The sequence below is a fragment of the Suncus etruscus genome, chromosome 13, assembly GCF_024139225.1.
Source record: "Suncus etruscus isolate mSunEtr1 chromosome 13, mSunEtr1.pri.cur, whole genome shotgun sequence".
In the NCBI taxonomy this organism is placed as follows: Eukaryota; Metazoa; Chordata; class Mammalia; order Eulipotyphla; family Soricidae; genus Suncus; species Suncus etruscus.
In genome coordinates, this window is record NC_064860.1 from 39031674 (window position 1) to 39051939 (window position 20266).

At 36.0% G+C, this 20266-nt stretch overlaps 2 protein-coding genes across 2 annotated transcripts in view; both read left to right on the forward strand.

Annotated features, from left to right (window-relative positions):
• Positions 1-20266, forward strand: part of USF3 (upstream transcription factor family member 3) — an 869396-nt gene that overhangs the window by 335723 nt on the left and 513407 nt on the right. The window lies entirely within an intron of this gene.
• Positions 1-20266, forward strand: part of CFAP44 (cilia and flagella associated protein 44) — a 124750-nt gene that overhangs the window by 87670 nt on the left and 16814 nt on the right. The window contains exons 23-26 of the mRNA XM_049785552.1: positions 2668-2839; positions 5298-5475; positions 10447-10947; positions 13285-13488. Coding sequence (XP_049641509.1) covers positions 2668-2839; positions 5298-5475; positions 10447-10947; positions 13285-13488 — 1055 coding nt within the window. The remainder of the gene's footprint in view (positions 1-2667; positions 2840-5297; positions 5476-10446; positions 10948-13284; positions 13489-20266) is intronic.

Consider the following 20266-nt stretch of genomic DNA (forward strand, 5'->3'; position numbering starts at 1 on the left):
CGGGGATGTAGAGAGAAAGGAAGTCTTATCCACTGCTGGTGGGAATGCCATCTAGTTCAACCTTTATGGAAAGCGATATGGAGATGCCTCCAAAAACTAGAAATCAAGCTCCCATACGACCCATCTATACCACTCCTAGGAATATACCCTAGGAACACAAAAATACAATACAAAAATCCCTTCCTTACATCTATATGCATTGCAGCACTATTTATCATAGCAAGACTCTGGAAACAGCCAAGATACCCTTCAACAGATGAATGGCTAAAGAAACCGTGGTACACATACACAATGGAATATTATCAGCTGTCAGGAGAGATGAAGTCATGAAATTTTCCTATACATGGATGTACATGGAATCTATTATGCTGAGTGAAATAAGTCAGAGAGAGAGAGAAAGACACAGAATGGTCTCACTCATCTATGGCTTTTAAGAAAAATGAAAAACATTCTTGCAATAATAACTTTCAGACACAAAAGAGAAAAGAGCTGGAAGTTAGAGCTCACCTCATGAAGCTCACCACAAACAGGGATGAGTTTAGTTAGACAAATAACTACGTTTTGAACTATCCTAATAATGAGAATGTACGAGAGAAAGAGAAAGCCTGTCTAGAGTACAGGTGGGGGTTGGGTGGGGAGGAGGGAGATTTGGGACATTGGTGATGGGAATGTTGCACTGGTGATGGGTGGTATTCTTTACATGACTGAAACCCAAACACAATCATGTATGTAATAAAGTTGTTTAAATAAAAATTAAAAAAAATTTTCTTAATTGAGGTACAGATATTTACAAACCTGTTAATCATATTTTTCATGGATGTATCATTTCCAACATCACACCCATCAACAGAGAGCCTGCTTCCTGCTACCAGTGTCTCTAGGAATTCACTTACACATATGGCATTTCAGATCAATTCTACGAATAAAATATTCAGTTCTTGAGTGGTGGCGCAGTCATTAGGGCATTTGCCTTGCACTTGCTAATCTAGGAATGGACCACTGTTTGATCCCCGGTGTCCCATATGGTCCCCCAAGCTAGGGCGATTTCTGAGCGTAGAGCTAGGAGTAACCCCTGAATTTCATTGGGTGTGACCCAAAAACTAAAACCAAACCAAAACAAAACGAAAAGCCCAACTTACTATTCAAACTAAACAATAAAATGTAGCCTTAAATTTAAAAAATAATTCAGTTCTTATAACTTTGACTACTTATTGTTCTCTTTGTTTCTTTTTTAAAAAAATCTTACATGTGGGAGAACTCTCTTTTTCTTTTTTTTTTATTTATGTTTTATTGCTGAGGTAGTGACACATATACACATATAAATGATTATAGAGTTAATCTCCTGAAGTTTCAAACATTGTAAATCAGTAAGTTGATGAAATAAATGTTTTTTAAACAATTTATCTTTTAGAGGCCCACAAAGTTAAAGAATTCATATTACAAATATTCTAAATAGGCTAACATATTTTAACATGTACATAATTAGGTAAATCCTGCAAATGTAAATTTTAATAAGAGTAAAGAGAACTAAGAATAGTCTAAAGAAAAATTTCAACAGTCCTATAAAAGTAAAAGAGTGTATTTTATTCAAATAAAATGTTGCATTATAAATGCTGCTTAAGTGTCTGTATCAATAAGTAAAAGATGTAATCATGAGACTTACTGGTGAAAAAAAGAACAACCTGATCAGGTATAGAAAATTCAATATAAGTTAAGCATTTTTGAAAATGTATAAAATCTCTTAATGAGCTAGAAGTAGACATATATTTCTAATTCTAATAGAGGATAACCATAAGCAATGTGAGTGAGCCGCATACTCTGCCATGTACTAGAAAGTTTGTTACGTTCTTTAAAGAACTGAACACTTCTTGCAAAAAAGAATTCCAAGTTATGAGTTCCCTAAGTTGATGCCTGTCCCTGAAATGGTATCATTCTTTAAAATCTGAGTTATAACATAGCTAGACAGAGTATTTTGGTGAGTTGATCATTATGTTGAGTTTTATGCTTTATTCCGCCATTTTCTTCTGGCTTGTAAAGCCACCTGTTTTGATAGCTCTGCTGTGAACCTTATGGGCTTTCTTTTGAATGCAAGTTCCCTTTTGATTTCCTGACTTCAGTATTCTGTTTACATCTTTGTTTTTGTAATTTTGAACACAATATATCTATATACTTGTATAAAAATGATTACACTAATTATCTATATAGTTACTTATTGATAAAACATTTTAAACTTATAAGTTTGAAGGTATGTCTTTAGCCAGTATTTCAATTAGCCACTGAAGTTGATATGTTACCCCAAATTACGTCTCAAACAGGATTTATGGGCTTTTCCCATCCTACAATCATGCTTAAATACTCTCCTCCACTACACACACACATATTCTTTCCTATCTTAATATCATTATTTATTTTGTTCTGAAATAGTTTAATATATGTCTTATCTTGCTAATTTTTAGTAAGAATCTTAAAAGAACAAGATGTTAACTTTGTTTTTGTGTGTTAAAATACATATGGTGCTTAATTTTATAACATTTGTTTAATAAATATTTTAGTAACTGATTCATTAAATTTTCTGTATTTTATATGGCATGGTTAAGAATTATTGGAGTTTTATTTTGATGTTTTAAAAAGATTGGAAAGATGTTTATTAACTCTTCTATGCAGAAGTGGTTGTTGGTGTTAGAAATGACTCAGTTATAGCAGAAGGAAAGAAATTACGGCCTAAAACTTTAAGTGAAATTATGGTGCATAATCAAATTGAAAAAACACGGAAACTAATGCTAAAAGCCGAAAAGGCACAACAGAAGATTCAGCAGAGAGAAAAGGAATGGGAGGAATTGTAAGTTTGTTACCTAAGTTCTTTCATTTCAATTTAATTCAAAGTCTATTTAAAAATATTTATTGACATTGTTATTTAAAGAGGTAAAGAAATAGACACAGAAGGAGATGTAACTTCAATATATCAAAGAATAATCCATTGGATCTTTCTGAATTTCACTGATTTTTAGAATTTGGGGTTCAGTAATTCTAGTTTACCTATAATTCTCAAACCAATATTTAACAATTTTGACATATTTTCTATCCTAGTACAAAGAAGATATTCTTCTGCATGTTCCTTTAATATCTTATTATTTTGTTTTCTCTTTTAGATCACTATCTAAAGTTGCTTTTAAAAAATATAGAACTATGGGATGAGAAATAGTATAGTGGTCAGGTCACATTGCCTCATCTACTTTGCTGAGTGCAGTCCTGGAGGCCCCTGAATACCACAGGGTGTGATCTTGGAGACTCCCAGAATGACTGTGATTGGTTTAACATTGCATGATAGGCCCTTGCATTGAAGTGCTGCCACAACAAAAATGTCCGACAGAAAATTGATCCAAGAAATCTTTTTGTTTGTTAATGTTCTACATGTTAATTTTCTACATTATATGTCACTGTTCCACTTTTCATAAAGGTTAAACTAATTTATATTTGTACCAGCAAAGTACCAAGGTTTCATCATCTCCACACCAAATGTTGTTGTACAGTTTTCTAGTTATTTATAGCATGAGAATAATTATGGGTCTATTTCTCTCACATGGAAAGAAATGTTTTCTTCTTTCTTTTCACATTTCTTCCCTTTCTTCCTCTTTTCTTCCATCCATCCTTCATCCTTTTCTCCCTTCTTATATTTTCTACTTTTCTTTGATATATGTTCTTCTAGTGAATACTATATACTAAAATATAGTATTGACAGTTAATATATTATATTTCATAGCTTTTCTTGATTTTTTTCCCCAAAGAGCTTACTACAATATGCAATATTTTCTTGTTTGGGTTTGTTTTGGGCTATACCTGAGGTCAATCAGAGGTCACTTTTAGCTTTGTGCTCAGTAATTACTCCTGGTGGTTCTCAGGGAACAACATAGGGTGCCTGGGATCAAAATCAGGTTAGTTACAACCAAGAGAAATGTCCTACCCACTGTGCTATCATTTAGCCCTTAAATTGTTTAAGTTGACTGTTTTACTGTAATGAATGAGATAGGGAGCTTTATGTTTCTCAATTATTTCCACAATAAAATGCCAACCTATATTCTAGATGTCCTATTTCTTCCCTAGCAGAATTATATGTTGGTATAGATATAGATGTATGCTAGTTCTTCAGTTTTAATTCAGGTATAAAATTTTCTATTATATTGTATATGTGGAGGTAGAAACATTGGTAGAACTTTATTCAGTCCTTCTTTTGCAATTTCCTAATTAGTTTTATAAAATTGAACTTAGTGTTATGTTTCCTATTCATACCTTTTTCCTCTATGTATGGGGCCTGATAGAAACCATCAGAAAATCATATCTAATCCATGGTTAGTTCATTTCTGAGCATAGTTTAAGTATGGTTTTTTCCTTTGCATTAGGTTTATCTATTAGCATGATTTAATTTTCATTCTTTTCTATAAACGTACTATTATCATTCATTGTTTTGCATTGTATTTTCAGCTTTCCTAATAATTTGCTCTCTTTAACTACTCTGTAGTACCACAAGTTTGGCTTTGGAGAAAGCAGGAGCGACAAATACAAATTTCATGCTATCATGTAAACTATATGCCTTTATTATAATGAAAAAGTTATGACAAATTTATGATAGTCATATAATTTATTAAAAATTAATGAACTTTTATTGTATTTTTTATGTGGGAGGGTCTTCCAAGAAGTGGTAAGGAGGCTCAGTAATTCCTCCTGGCAATTCTTGGCCAACAGGATCAGTGGTTCAAAGCAAGAGCCCAAGAATTTGATGCTACTCAGACCCCAACAGTACTGAAAATTATCAACAATTCTGGCTGCTGGGGTCTTCCAGAGCCATCTCTAAAAATGATTCCAGGGAACCTGGAATATTGGTATCAAACCCAAGTTGATCATATGATACCTATACTATCTTTCTAGCCCTTAATTAACATTCAAATTATTAAAAATTAAAATTAATTAAAAATTAAGTTTCATTAATAAAAACTTCAGTTCCAAAGTTTATTTTTATAGAAAATAAATAATAATTTTGATATAAATTAATGCACAAAAGTGCTGAAAGTCCAATTGATTCATATTATTTTAGTGCAATATGATTAGTGTTTTGTATTTTATTGTTTTTAATTGTTATTGAGATGCCATCAATTTTAAAAGTTTTTATAAGCAAAACTGTATCACTGATACAGAATTATGTTTACACTTCATAACTGAATTTAAATTTGTATCTACAGTAAATTAGATAGGCTAAAGTCAATTTTCATATGTGTCATGGGTTTATCCATTTTTTATAATAGGTACAGGAGTAAACCTGATGATGACTATGAAGATCCCAAAGATATTCAAGCCATTAGAGAGGCTCAGTTGTATATGGGAGATTTTAATTTGAAGACAGCTCCAGACTATAAGATACCTGAGCACATGAGAATAAATGCTGCCAAGAAGGAAGAGGAGCTGGGACACCTAGACTCTGTGGTATTCACCCATAGCTTTCATGATAAGACATTTTAAATTTTTAATAGAATTAAGTAAAGATCACCCTTTTTGTGATCCGTGGTCATAAGGACAGTCATAGAACTTGACTTTCACATATTATTTTTTTTAAATAAAGACGTACTTTTCCTCCTCCATCTCTTATTTCTTTTCTTCCTCCTCTTCCTCTGCCTCCTCCTCCTCCTCCTTTTTCTCTTCCTCCTTGTCTTTCTTATTTTTTCTTTGTATTTTTGGTGTTTTGGATTTTGGGTTACATCCAGTGGTGCTCAGGGGTTAGTACTGGCTCTGCACTCAGAAATTACTCCTGGCAGATTCAGGGGACCATATGGGATACCAGGGATCAAATCCAGGTAGGCTGTGTGCAAGGCAAACACCTTACCTGCTGTGCTATTGCTCAGGTCCCTAGTTAACACTACTTGTGCACCTGAGACACCTTAGCCCCTATTTCCCCTCACTTCATATGCATCTTTCTCCCCCCTCCCACCAATTTCTTCCCTTCTCATTACATTCTGGGGCCTAGGATGTTCTCAACAACCCCCATTTATGCCATTGCATTTCTTCATGCAGACAGTCTAACCACCAGATAATGTGATATCATCTTGTATTTCTTCTTCTTCTGCTTACTTCATTTAACGTACTATCTTTTTTTTTTTTCGGTTTTTGGGCCACACCCATTTGACGCTCAGGGGTTACTCCTGGCTATGCACTCAGAAATCGCCCCTGGCTTGGGGGGGGGACCATATGGGACGCCGGGGGATTGAATCGTGGTCCATCCTACGCTAGCGCTTGCAAGGCAGACACCTTACCTCTAGCGCCACCTTCCCGGCCCATACTATCTTCTAGTTCCATCCATGTTGCAGCAAATTGCATGATGGTATCATTACTTATGTAGTATTCCATTGTGTATAAGTGTCATATCATCATAATCTGTTGTTGGACATCTGGACTAATTCAAACTCTTAGCTATTGTACTGAGTGCTGATATGAATAGTGATCCTTTTGGATAAGTGGGGATTTTATTCATTTGTTTGGTTTTGGTTTTGTTCTGAGGAGAGAAAACCAAAAGCAGGATTTCTGGGTTATATGACAGTTTGATTCTGAGTTTACTGAGAACCCTCAATACTGTTTCGTATAGGGGTGGGAGCAAGACAGCATTCTCAATAGCAGTGGAGGAGGGTTCCTTTTCCACCACATCTTCACAAACACCTGTGAAGATGGCACCTACAAAATATATTGTGAACAATATTTTTTATTTGTTTGTTTGGAGTTTTTGGATTTTGGACACACCTAGCAGTGCTCAGGGATTACAACTGGCTCTGTGCTCAAGGGTCACTTCTATTGGTACTCAGAGAATCAAATATGATGCTAGAGATTGTACCAGAATTGGGCAAGTGCAAGGCAATTGCCTTAAATCTTTGTATAGTCCCCTTAGCCCTCATTTAGAAGCTCTAAAAAGTTTGTACTACTATTTTTAGGAGAATTTGGCATATGGCTACTTTTTCATTGCACCTCAGGTTGTACATAGTTATAATTACTGAATCTTTTATAATTTCTGATGAAATAGAAGTAAAATATCTTGAGAAAGGAGTATCTTTCTATTTCATCAAGATTTCTGTTTTTTTTTTTTTTGTTTGTTTTTGGTTTTGGTTTTTGGTCCACACCCGGCGGTGCTCAGGGGTTACTCCTGGCTGTCTGCTCAGAAATAGCTCCTGGCAGGCACAGGGGACCATATGGGACACCGGGATTCGAAACAACCACCTTTGGTCCTGGATCGGCTGTTTGCAAGGCAAACACCGCTGCGCTATCTCTCTGGGCCCTCATCAAGATTTCTGTACATTGCAACACTATAAGGATTCTGACCTGACAATTAAAATCTACAGATAATTTTTTTCGGGCCACACCCATTTGATGCTCAGGGGTTACTCCTGGCTAAGCGCTCAGAAATTGCCCCTGGCTTGGGGGAACCATGTGGGACGCCAGGGGATCGAACCGCGGTCCTTCCTTGGCTAGCACTTGCAAGGCAGACACCTTACCTCTAGCGCCACCTCGCCGGCCCCTACAAATAAATTTTTATTGTTCATATTTTTCTGGTCAAAAGGTTTTAACCTTTTATTAATGACTACATAGGATGTTTATCTAGTTGTTTCATCTGTCATGTTGCATTCATTTTCATAACGAAATGTTATTTGTGACCACAATTTGTGAGTTATCTTATACAAAATTTTATAATCTATCTAAATGTGCAAGTATGATGCTCTAAACTCAATTGCATTGGGCTGAAATGTATTTTATTGCAATGGCAGCATAAAAATAATGGAAACACACTATTCTGCTAGATAATTACAGTTCTGTACCTATTTCTACCACTTACTAGCTAAGTGAACTTGAGAGAAAACTCCCTAAGATTTAGTTACATTATTTATAAAAATATTATTAATACCAATTACTAATAATTTAACATTTTCTCTAATTCAAAATTTAGTGTAATCATTAAAATTAGTAAGTGCTTATTACTATATTTATATAATCATTGTGTATAATTTTATATAAAATTATTATTACATATAAATGATTTAATTTGTTGTTTTCACATAAAATTTTTAGTATTCCGTATTTAAAAGTATTTTGTATATTTGTAATCCTGTGACTAGTGCTTAGGTATGTGTGATATTAGTGAAAATACAAAGAGTTGGCATGTAAGGGGATTCTTCTCAAAAAATAGTAACTTTACAGCCTTTATCAAACTGTTTTAAGTTAATTTAAAAATATTTTAAATTGTTGGGGGCTTCTCAGAATTCTTAGCCATTTGGGCCAATGTTCCCATGCAAAGGCCCAAAGATATGGTGCTGTACTAGGCTTATAATGCCAGGGATTACCCAGACTACCATGGCTGGTGGTGCTCAGAGACTTCAAGGCCAACACCTGGAAGTGCTTGGGGTCCTTCAGGAATGCACTCAGTGATGAGGGGGATCAAAACAAGGTTAGCATTATGCAACCCTGCATCTTGCATTATGCATCTTAACTGTATTATCATGGACAGATTCATTCTTTTAAACTTAATTTGGGAGCATTAGGTGCTTTCAAATTATTGTTCATCCAAGTTCTAGTTTTTGAGTTTAAATCGTAAATGTTGATTTTTTTTATTCTTTTTTTTTTTGTTTGTTTTTTTCGGGCCATACCCATTTGATGCTCAGGGGTTACTCCTGGCTTAGTGCTCAGATCGCCCCTGGCTTGGGAGGACCATATGGGATGCCGGGAGATCGAACCGCGGTCCTTCCTTGGCTAGCGCTTGCAAGGCAGACACCTTACCTCTAGCGCCACCTCATTTTTTATTCTTACTTCATAAAACTTTCTATTTTTTGTGGGTCATTTCTTTTGCTTTATAAACAGTAACTGTCTAGTGAAATTCTGTAAAATTTGGAGACTTGCCATGTTCTCTTATTTAGCCAGTATTTTTTGATAAAATTAACCATTAATAGTCTTTGCATGATTCAGTTGCCAACCATATATAAGAATAGGGATGCAAGTGCCCGTTGGCATTTATAAAACATAGATAACGAGGTGAGGGCATAGTAATATGAAAGCAATGAGTATGCCTGACATTAGTGTTTGAGTGGAGAGCACAGGTTGATTTAAAAAAATGGAAAAGGAACCAATAAAGAACTGTGGCACACGCTGTAGGGTGTTTGCCTTGCATGTGCTAACCTAGGACGTATCTCAGTTTGACGCCTCAGCGTCCCATATGGTTCCCCCCAAGCCAGGAGCAATTTCTAAGCACATAGCCAGGAGTAACCCCTGATCGTCACTGAGTGTGGCCCAAAAAGAAAAAAAATTGTCCTGAAATTTCTTTGTTTGACATGGTACTGAAATTCAGGATCATGACCTTGTTCACACAAGAAGCAGCAGTAATAAAAGGGTCAAAATCAAGAATAAAAGATTGTAGAAATATTCAGGGGTTAAGGCACTGCTCTGCAGTCAGTTGATTTTAGTTCAATTCCAGTACCACTACTATGACTCCTGAGCAGTGATAAATGTAACCCATGAAGATTAAGGATGGAGAGAGATTAAGAGAATTCAAGGAAATTCAAAAACTAACCAAAGGATACCAGAGATCCTATATGAACAAGGTTAAATGGAGACAACAGATGACTGACAAAAGAAACTGTGGTACATCTACACAATGGAATATTACACAGCTGTTAGGAAAATGAAGTCATGAAATTTGCCTATGCATAGATGGACATGGAGAATATTATGCTGAGTGAAATGAGTTTAAAGGAGAGAAATAGATAAGAATAGTGTCACTCATCTGTGGGATTTAAGAAAAAAGAGACAGTATGGTAATAATATCCAGAGACAATAGAGAAGTAGGCCCAGCCATTATATGAAGCTTGCCATTTAGAATGGCGATTGCAGTTAGAGAAATAACTGCACTAACTACTACCATGACAATGATAAAAATAGAATGAGAAAAATAGAATGCCTGTTCCAAAGACAAGGAGCTGGTGGAAGAAGAAATGGGGAATATTGGTATTGGGATAGTTACATTGGTGAAAGGTGGTATACATTCATTGACTGAAAACCAAATATAAACATTTTTGTAACCACGGTATTTAAATAAAGAAATTATATATAATTTAAGTGGAAAAAGCTTAAAATGTGGAGAAGAGTAACTTAGTAAGAATGGTCTGCTACATATTTTGCTAGTTTTATGCCAGTCAACAGACAAAAATACTATTTCAGACTTCTGTGTATAATTTCATTTTGTTTTCTTTTTTGTACTTATCATATTTTGTTAGGCAGCAATTTAATTTATTAGGTTTATATGGACTTATATAAAACTTTGATTTTTTAAAGGTAATTACTATATTTATGCATCATGTCTATAAAATTGTTCATAATTGAATTTCAGTCACAGAATGTAAGCCAATTTTCTTCCTGCTCTTTTATAAGGTCCACTCAAAGAAAATGCAGATGAATAAGAGTATTGTCTCACTTAGAGACCTTAAAGTGGCTGTTATTGAAGAAATACAGTGCCTGGTACAAGAACTGAAGAATATTCATTTGAGTCTTCCTGTGTCCAACCGTCTCCCCATTCCTAAAATTCCTATGATACACCCAGAAGAAGTCCCAGAAAAGAGATTTCAATATAATGATGACATTCTCCTGGCTTTCAAGAAAGAGCAAACCAAAAAAAAGGAAGAAAAATCTATCAGCTCAGAGCACACACTGGTGTCAGGCCCAGAAGAAAAAATTTTTAAGCTGGCTCATGGAAGAGATGGTGAAGTGACAACACGAGATTCATTGTTGAGAGCCTCGAAGGGGTCGATTTTCAATATTGATGTTCCAAAGGTAGTGGAATTTGACCCAGTAGAGTCAACTGATATAGAGCTGGAGATTATGAAGAGAGATGAGATTAAACACATTTATATGCAACAATATTTGTTGAACAGGGTAAGGGGTGAGAATGTGGCTATTTAAAGCTGAGAGGACAACTGGGAAAAAGAAATATAACTTCATTGCTCATTTATATTTCTCCCACTTAACCTTTCCCAAACCCTGATAAGTCCACAACTTACAAACTACCATTACTTTTTCCTCATCCCCAATCTCCTGAAATCATTGTGTTCAGTTTTATGGTTTTGTGTTTTTATCTTTGTTTTAAAAAACATTTCCACCCCCTCCCAATAAGTGATAGCTTATTGTTTTTATTTGCATTTCTCTGATTAAAAATATTTTGGGTTTTTTTTTGGGGGGGAGGACCATATACAGCAATGGTTAGGCTCTGTGCTCAGGAAACACTCCTGGTGGGGCTTAAGGGACCATTTATGATGACAGGGAACAAATTTGGATCAATTGCATTCAAGACAATTGCATTACCTGCTGACCCCTGTGAAGAGCATTTTTTTCATTTGCCTGTTGCCATCTGTATTTTTGTTTGTTTGTTTTTGGGTTCACCCAGCGTCACTCAGGGGTTACTCCTAGCTCTGCACTCAGAAATTGCTCCTGGCAAGCATGGGAGACCACATGGGATGCCAGGAATCAAACTGGGGTCCGTCTGGGTTTGGACATGTGCAAGGCAAATGCCCTACCGTTATGCTATAGGTTCAGCCTGCCATTTGTATTTCTTCTTTAAAGAACTGTTTTCTCATTTCTTCTCATTTTGATGAGATTTTTGTTATTGCAAAGTTTTACAAGGACTTATGTGTCTTGAATATTAACCATCAGATTAGTGATAGGCAAATATTTTCTCCCAGTGTACAGAGTGTATTTTTACTCTAGACATCATATCTTTTGAAGTGTAGAAACTTTTTAAATTAATGTAATCCCCTTTATTTATTTTTGCTTCTGTTTGTTTGGCCAGTGACATTGAGTCACTGAAGATGCCTCTTATAAAAAGAAAAAAAAAAGATGCCTCTATATTCAGTTTCATGAAGGGGTTCTCTTTATTTACTTTGTAGGTTACAGATTCAGATTTTATAACAAGTTTTCTAATTAATTTTACAATGCATTTTTGTAAGATGTATATTATTCTATGTGTATAGAATAATCTCAATTATCTGTGAAATATAAGGAAAATAAAAGACAGTGTGAGGATATCCGAGACAATAGAGATGAGGATTAGGGAGGACTGGTCCATGGTAGAAAGCTTGCCACAAAGAACTGAGAGTGCAGTTAGAATAGAGAAGGATCTACTATGAAAGCAATAGTTGGAGCTGATCATTCTGGACAAGAACTAGGTGCTGACATAAAGTGGCATGCATGGCATCTTTTCATTAACAGTAGTGCAACCCATAGTGTCAGAAAAGATATCTCTCTCTATATAGAAAGAAGTAAATATATAGAGAGAAGTGTATATGTATATTATCACATATGTATATATATACAGAGAGAGAGAGAGAGAGAGAGAGAGAGAGAGAGAGAAGTACAATGCCTACCCCAGAAGCAGATGTGGGAAGGTGGGCAGGAGGGAAACTGTTGATATTGTGGCAGGAAATACGCACTGGTGAAAGTTGTTGTATATTGTATGCTGTAACTCAATCATGAACAACTTTATCTGTGGAAAAAAAAAAAACCTGTAGTATGAACAACCTTGTAACCATGACATTTAAATAAAAAATTAAATTAAAAAAGTTTCTTAGGGAAAAAATCAGCAAAATTAAGCAATTCGAGTTGTTGGATGACAGTTGAATAGGATCTAGTCCTGGTCTTGGGATACTTAGATTCTTATTCCAGCCATCTTTGATCTCAGAGAAATCCCTTTGTTTACATCATTTTATCTGTAAATTAAGATCGAGCAGCTTCTTGTGGCTCTGTGATTAACATAATTATAAGTAGATTAACAATATCTATGCTAAAATATTTACTGTTTATGTTTAAAATAAATGAGGAGAACTATTTAGTTAGTGATTACTAGATGAAAAGCACTGTAGAAGTCATGGTGGATTAACTGTGGGAGGCTAGAGTGGAGGCAAATGACAACACTAACCACAAAGAACTCATAGTCATTATTTCACCAGTCAGAAGGGCATTTTTCTTGGTGGCTTCATCTATGGTGAATAAAATAAGAAAAGGATTATGGCTAGATAATTCCTGCCATTTAATATATTATTTTATGTAAAATTGATATATGTTATGAACCTATTTATATAACTAGACACAAACATAGGCAACCATAAACTTTACATCCTTAATAGATGTATGATGAGCTAATGTGTTCTCTCAAATTGGTATTTTTAATTGAAAACATATTACCTGCTCTAACAAATACTCTAATCTTTTTTACCTCAGATCCAAGAACTGATTGTCACTTTTGATGCAGAGCTTCGTCTCTTAAGACATCAGAAACTGAAACTAGATACTCAAATAAAATTAGCTGACCTGCACCATCTCACATTATTTGAAGAAATGCATCTTCTAAAGAATTTTGAAAAGCAGGAAAATATACTTCAAGAGCGTGTTAATTCATTAGACAAAGAGGAACAGGATATGCAAGTATGAATAAGCAGAAGAATGTTGACTTCCAGCTGTTGGTTATACACAAACTTCTGTTTTTGCTATTTTAATTTTTTTCCTTTTCAACTTTATTTCCCATCCTTCTTCTAGTCCACATTTCTTTTCATTCTTTCTTTTTCTTTACTTTTTCTGTTGTTGTTGTTGTTGTTGTTGTTGTTTGGAGGCTACAACCAGCTATCCTCTGGTTTTATTCCTGTCTTGCTCTTTGTTCATGGCTCATTGTGGTGGCAACTGGAATCTGTGCCAAGGATCAAAGCCTGATTGGATGCTTGCAAGGCAAGTGCCTTACCCATTCTACTCTGTATCCTGCCTCCATTTTTCTTTCCTGTCTTTTTATAATTTTTACTTTTTAAATTTATTTTATTTTATAAAATAATTATTTCTTTATTTAAGCACCATGGTTACAAACATGTTAGTAATTGATTTCAGCCGTAAAATGCACACACCCCTTCATCAGTGCAACTTTCTTGCCACCAATGTCCCCTGTTTCCTTCGTCCCCCATCCCCTGCCTGTCTTTGAGACAAACATTGTATTCCTCTATATATAATAGTCATGGTAGTTGTTAGTGTAGTTATTCCTATAACTGCACTTACCAATCTTTGTGATAAGCTTCATATCATGGGCTGGTCCTTCCAGCCCTCATCTCTATTGTCTCTGGGTATTATTACCATACTGTCTTTTATTTTTCTTCAATACCACAGGTTAGCGAGACTATTCGGTGTCTATTTCTTTCCCGCTGACTCATTTCACTCAGCATAATAGTTTTCATGACCATCCATGTATAGGAAACTTTCGTGACTTCATTTTTTCCTGACAGCTGCATAGTATTCCACTGTGCAGATGCACTACAGCTTCTTTAGACACTCACCTGTTGTTGGCATCTAAGTTTTTCCCCAAATTCTGGCTATTGTAAATAGAGCTACAATGAACATAAGCATGCAGAGGGCATTATTGTATTGTGTTTTTCTGGTCCCAAGGCTTATCCTTATTTCTGCATGCTCTATTTCAATTTTCAAAGTCAAAGAATCTTGATTTCTCTATTGGATTACTTTTTATCTAGAATCCTAATGTCATTGTGATTTTGAATAAATCTGTTTTGTATTTAGTTATATATAAATAGATTGTTAATGATTCACAAGAAGAGTAAATTCCATTAATTTGAGTTTGAGGAAACTTCCTGAGAGACAATGACTAGAGATTTAAAGAAAACAAAATAAAAAGCTTTCCTTCAGTTCCCCCCAAAAAACCCAGATGGATTGGAGAATTTGGTAAATCCTACCAGTTTAAGTGGATCTAGTAGAAATGATAGTGAAACCCAAGATCTGACTAAATGCGATCCTTCCTAGCCCTTCCCCTTCCCAAAACTTATATCCAAACTCTTGGTCACAGAGAAATTAATAAAATTTTAAAAAGCATTTGATCTGATATTTTTCTCTTTTATTTTATTTACTAATTTCTTTATTTAGGCATCGTGGTTACAGAGATGTTTGTAGTTGGGTTTCAGTCATAGAATGTACACCACACTTTACCAGTGCAACTTTCTTGCCACCAATGATGTGATCTAAGTTAGAAAAAAAAATTTCAAACGTAAACCTTGTAGTTTAGTTATTGTTTTTTAAAAAAATTTATATTAATTTTTAATCTAATTTCATCCTGTGTGTCAGCGGATGGCTCGCCTTCCCTGGAGCATTCCCTGGAGGTGAGCTTACATGCCCAAAATAGGGAAGCCACTGAACTCTGCTGGAACTCAGATGCCAGCACCTCTATCTGCCTGTCTTCTGTGCTGTGCTCCATTTTCAGCCTGAATTCATCCTGTGTATGGCTCATCTGTGGACGGCTCGCCTTCCCTGGAGCCTTCCCTGGAAGTGAGTTTACAAGCCCAGAAAGGGTGGAGCCAGAGGAGCACGGACGCTCTGCTTCACTTCCCGGCTGTGCACATCATTTAGCCAATGAATACAACCACAACACGTAGAAAAACCTACAATATAAGTGTGACAGTGGGGAAACAATGCATGCCATCGCCAGACATAGAGAATGACGATGTCAACTCCGATGACTTGAACATGACCAACCAACTAGTCAGTCTCTCAGATAAGGAGTTTAGAGTCAAAATATGGAAGATGTTCAAAGAACTCAAAGAAAGTATAGAAGAGAACACTAATAAGAATCAAGAGAATATGAAGATAGAAATCAGAAAAATCCAAACTAAAATTTCAAGTCACATAACAGGTCTGAAAAAACCAGTAGATGAATTAAAGAAAAGCATGGTTGAGCTTTTCCACGGGTTAACAGCAGCTGATGATAGAATTAGTACACTGGAAGATGAGATAAATAACAATTCCATACAGCAAAAGAAATTGAAAAAAAAAAGCCTTAAAGCAAATGATCAAACAATGGAAAAATTACTCAAAGAATGGGAACAGATGAAAATAAAAGTCTATGATAAGCTCAACAGAAACAACTTAAGAATCATTGGAGTCCCAGAGACCCAGGAAGAAAATCTCCAGGAAGAATCAACGGTCAAGAACATCATTAAAGAGAAACTACCAGAGCTAATGAATACATGCAATCAAATCCTGCATGCCTGAAGAGTACCAACTAAAAGAAACCCCAGAAAAAACACCCAAGACACATCCTAGTCACAATGACAAATCCCACAAATAGAGACAGAATTCTGAAAGCAGCAAGATCAAAAAGAGAAATTACATTCAAGGAAACAACTTTGAGATTTACTGCAGACCTGTCACCAGAAACACTCAAGGCCAGAAGGCAGTGGTGGGACATAGTGACAAAACTCAATGAAATAAATGCTTCGTCTAGAACACTGCACCCAGCAAAACTCACTTTCAGGTTTGAAGGAACAATACATGGTTTCACAGACACACAACAGCTCAGAAACTTTACAGACTCAAAACCATTCTTAAAAGAAAAACTGAATGGCCTACTTTAAGACAAGACTGACCAACAGACACACCAAACTTCAATATAAAGATGGCACTAACTCCCAGGACAATTCTTTCTCTCAATATCAATGGACTAAATGCACCACATAATAGGCACAGAGTGGCAAAATGGATCAAAAAACTCAATCCAACCTTCTGCTGCCTACAAGAAATGCACCTGAATAGTCAGAACAAATAAAGACTGAAAACAAAAGGCTGGAGGAAAATCATCGAAACAAACAACACGCATAAAAAAGCTAAAGTGGCCATACTAATATCAGATGATGCAAACTTTATACTTAGGAAAGTTGTAAGGGACAAAGATGGATATTTTGCATTAATCAAGGGATACGTACAGCAGGAAGAAATCACTCTCCTAAACATATATGCACTGAATAAGGGGCCAGCAAAATATTTAATACAATTGTTGACAAATCTGAAAAATAATATCAATAACAACACAATAATTGTGGGAGACTTCAACACGGCATTGTCAACACTTGACAGGTCAACCAGACTGAAACCCAACAAGAATATACTAGACCTGAAAAGAGAAATGGAAGAAAGAGGCCTAGTAGATATATACAGGACACTCCACCCCAGAAGCCTGGATACACATTCTTCTCTAATGTACATGGGACATTCTCCAGGATAGACTACATGCTAGCACATAAAACATACCTCCATAATATCAAGAGGACAGAAATTGTGCAGGCTACCTTCACTGACCACAAGGCCCTGAAATTATATGTTAACTACAAAGGAACACAGAAGAAAAACTTTAATGCCTGGAAGTTAAACAACCTAATACTAAATAACCAGTGGGTCCGAGAGGAAATCAAAACGTTCCTAGAAACAAATGACAATGGAGACACAAACTATCAGAACCTATGGGACACAGCAAAAGAGGTACTGAGAAGAAAATTTATAGCTTTGCAAGCACACATCAGGAAAGAAGAAGGAGCATACCTGAATAGCTTAATGACACAGCTCATAAAATTAGAAAGTACTCAACAAAAGGACCCAAAAATAGGGAGACAGAAGGAAATAACAAAACTGAGAGCAGAAATCAATGAACTGGAAACCCGAAAACCAATCCAAAAGATCAACGAAAGCAGAAGTTCGTTTTTGAAAAAATAAACAAGATTGATAGACTACTGGCAAAACTAACAAAGAAAGAGAGAGAGAGAGAGAAACTTGATAACTCATATAAGAAATGAAAAAGGAGAGATCACTACTGATATGGTAGAGATCCAAAGGGTAATCAGAAACTACTTTGAGAAACTCTATGCTACTAACAATGAAAACCTGGAAGAAATGGATGAATTTTTGGACTCTTATAATCTTCCACAGTTGAATGTAGAGGATGTAGCATATCTAAACAACCCCATCACTACTGAGAAAATTAAGACAGTAATCAAATGTCTGCCCAAAAACAAAAGTTCAGACCCAGATGGATTTACTAATGAATTCTTTCAAATCTTTCAAGAGGAACTTCTACCAATCCTGGCAAGACTCTTTTATGAAATCAGAAAAACAGGAACACTTCCAAATAGATTTTATGAAGGCAACGTTACCTTGGTACCTAAACCAGACAGAGATGCTACGAAAAAAAAAATTACAGACCAATATCGCTGAAGAATACAGATGCAAAGATCCTCAACAAAATCCTGGCAAATAGGATTCAATGCCTCATTAAGAAGATCATCCACTACGATCAAGTAGGTTTCATCCCAGGAATGCAAGGCTGGTTTAACATCCATAAATCTATCAACATAATACACAAGATCAACAACAAGAAAAATAGAAATCACATGATCATATCAATAGACGCAGAGAAAGCATTTGATAAGGTCCAACACCCATTCTTGATCAAAACTCTCAGCAAGATGGAATGGAAGGAACCTTTCTCAATATAGTTAAGGCCATCTACCACAAGCCAGTGGCAAATATTCTCCTCAATGGAGAAAAACTGAAAGCCTTTCCTCTAAATTCTGGCACAAGACAAGGCTGTCCTCTCTCACCACTCCTATTCAACATAGCACTGGAAGAACTTGCTATAGCGATTAGGCAAGAAAAAGATATTGGGGCTGGAGAGATAGCATGGAGGTAAGGTGTTTGCCTTTCATGCAGGAGGTCATCGGTTCAAATACCAGCGTCCCATATGGTCCCCCATTCCTGCCAGGAGCAATTTCTGAGCATGGAGGCAGGAATAACCCCTGAGCACTGCCGGGTGTGACCCAAAAAATCACACACACAACACACACAAAAAACTATCAAGGGAATCCAGATAGGAAAGGAAGAAGTCAAGCTCTCAATGTTTGCAGATGACATGATACTCTACCTAGAAAACCCTAAAGTCTCTACAAAAAAGCTTCTAGAAACAATAGACTCATATAGCAAGGTGGCAGGCTACAAAATTAACACACAAAAATCAATGGCCTTTCTATATACCAATAGTAATAAGGAAGAAATGGACATTAAGAAAACAACCCCCCCCCCAAAAAAAAAGAAAGAAAACAACCCCATTCACAATAGTGCCACACAAACTCAAATATCTTGGAATCAACTTGACTAAAAATGTGAAGGACCTATACAAAGAAAACTATACAACTCTGCTCCAAGAAATAAGAGAGGACAAGCGGAAATGGAAGCACATACCCTGCTCATAAATTGGCAGGATTAACATCATTAAAATGGTAATACTACCCAAAGCGTTGTACAGATTTAATGCAATCCCTCTAAAGAAACCCATGACATTCTTCAAAGAAGTGGATCAGGCACTTTTGAAATTCATTTGGAACAATAAACACCCTAGAATAGCTATAGCAATCATTGGGAAAAAGAATATGGGAGGAATTGCTTTCCCCAACTTTAAACTGTACTACAAAGCAATAGTTATCAAAACAGCATGGTATTGGAATAAGGACAGGCCCTCAGATCAGTGGAATAGGCTTGAATACTCAGAGAATGTTCCCCAGACATACAGTTACCTAATTTTTGATAAAGGAGCAAGAAATCCTAAATGGAGCAAAGAAAGCCTCTTCAACAAGTGGTGTTGGCACAACTGGCTAGCCACTTGCAAAAAATTGAACTTAGACCCCCAGCTAACATCATGTATGAAGGTTAAATTCAAATGGATGAAAGACCTTGATATCATACTCGAAATCATAAGATACAAAGAACAACATGTAGGTAAAACACTCCAAGACATTGAGATTAAAGGCATCTTCAAAGAGGAAACTGCACTCTCCAAGCAAGTGAAAGCAGAGATTAACAGATGGGAATATATTAAACTGAGAAGCTTCTGCACCTCAAAAGAAATAGTGCCCAGAATACAAGAGCCCCCCCCCCACTGAGTGGGAGAAACTATTCACCCAATACCCATCAGACAGGGGCTAATCTCCAAAATATACAAGGCACTGACAGAACTTTACAAGAAAAAAACATCTAATCCCATCAAAAAATGGGGTGAAGAAATGAACAGACACTTTGACAAAGAAGAAATACAAATGGCCAAAAGACACCTGAAAAAATGCTCCACATCACTAATCATCAGGGAGATGCAAATCAAAACAGCTATGAGGTACCACCTCACACCCTAGAGATTGGCACACATCACAAAGAATGAGAATAAACAGTGTTGGCAAGGATGTGGAGAGAAAAGAAGTCTTATCCACTGCTGGTGGGAATGCCATCTATTTCAACCTTTATGGAAAGCAATATGGAGATTTCTCCAAAAACTGGAAATCGAGCTCTCATACAACCCAGCTATGTCACTCCTAGGAATATACCCTAGGAACACAAAAATACA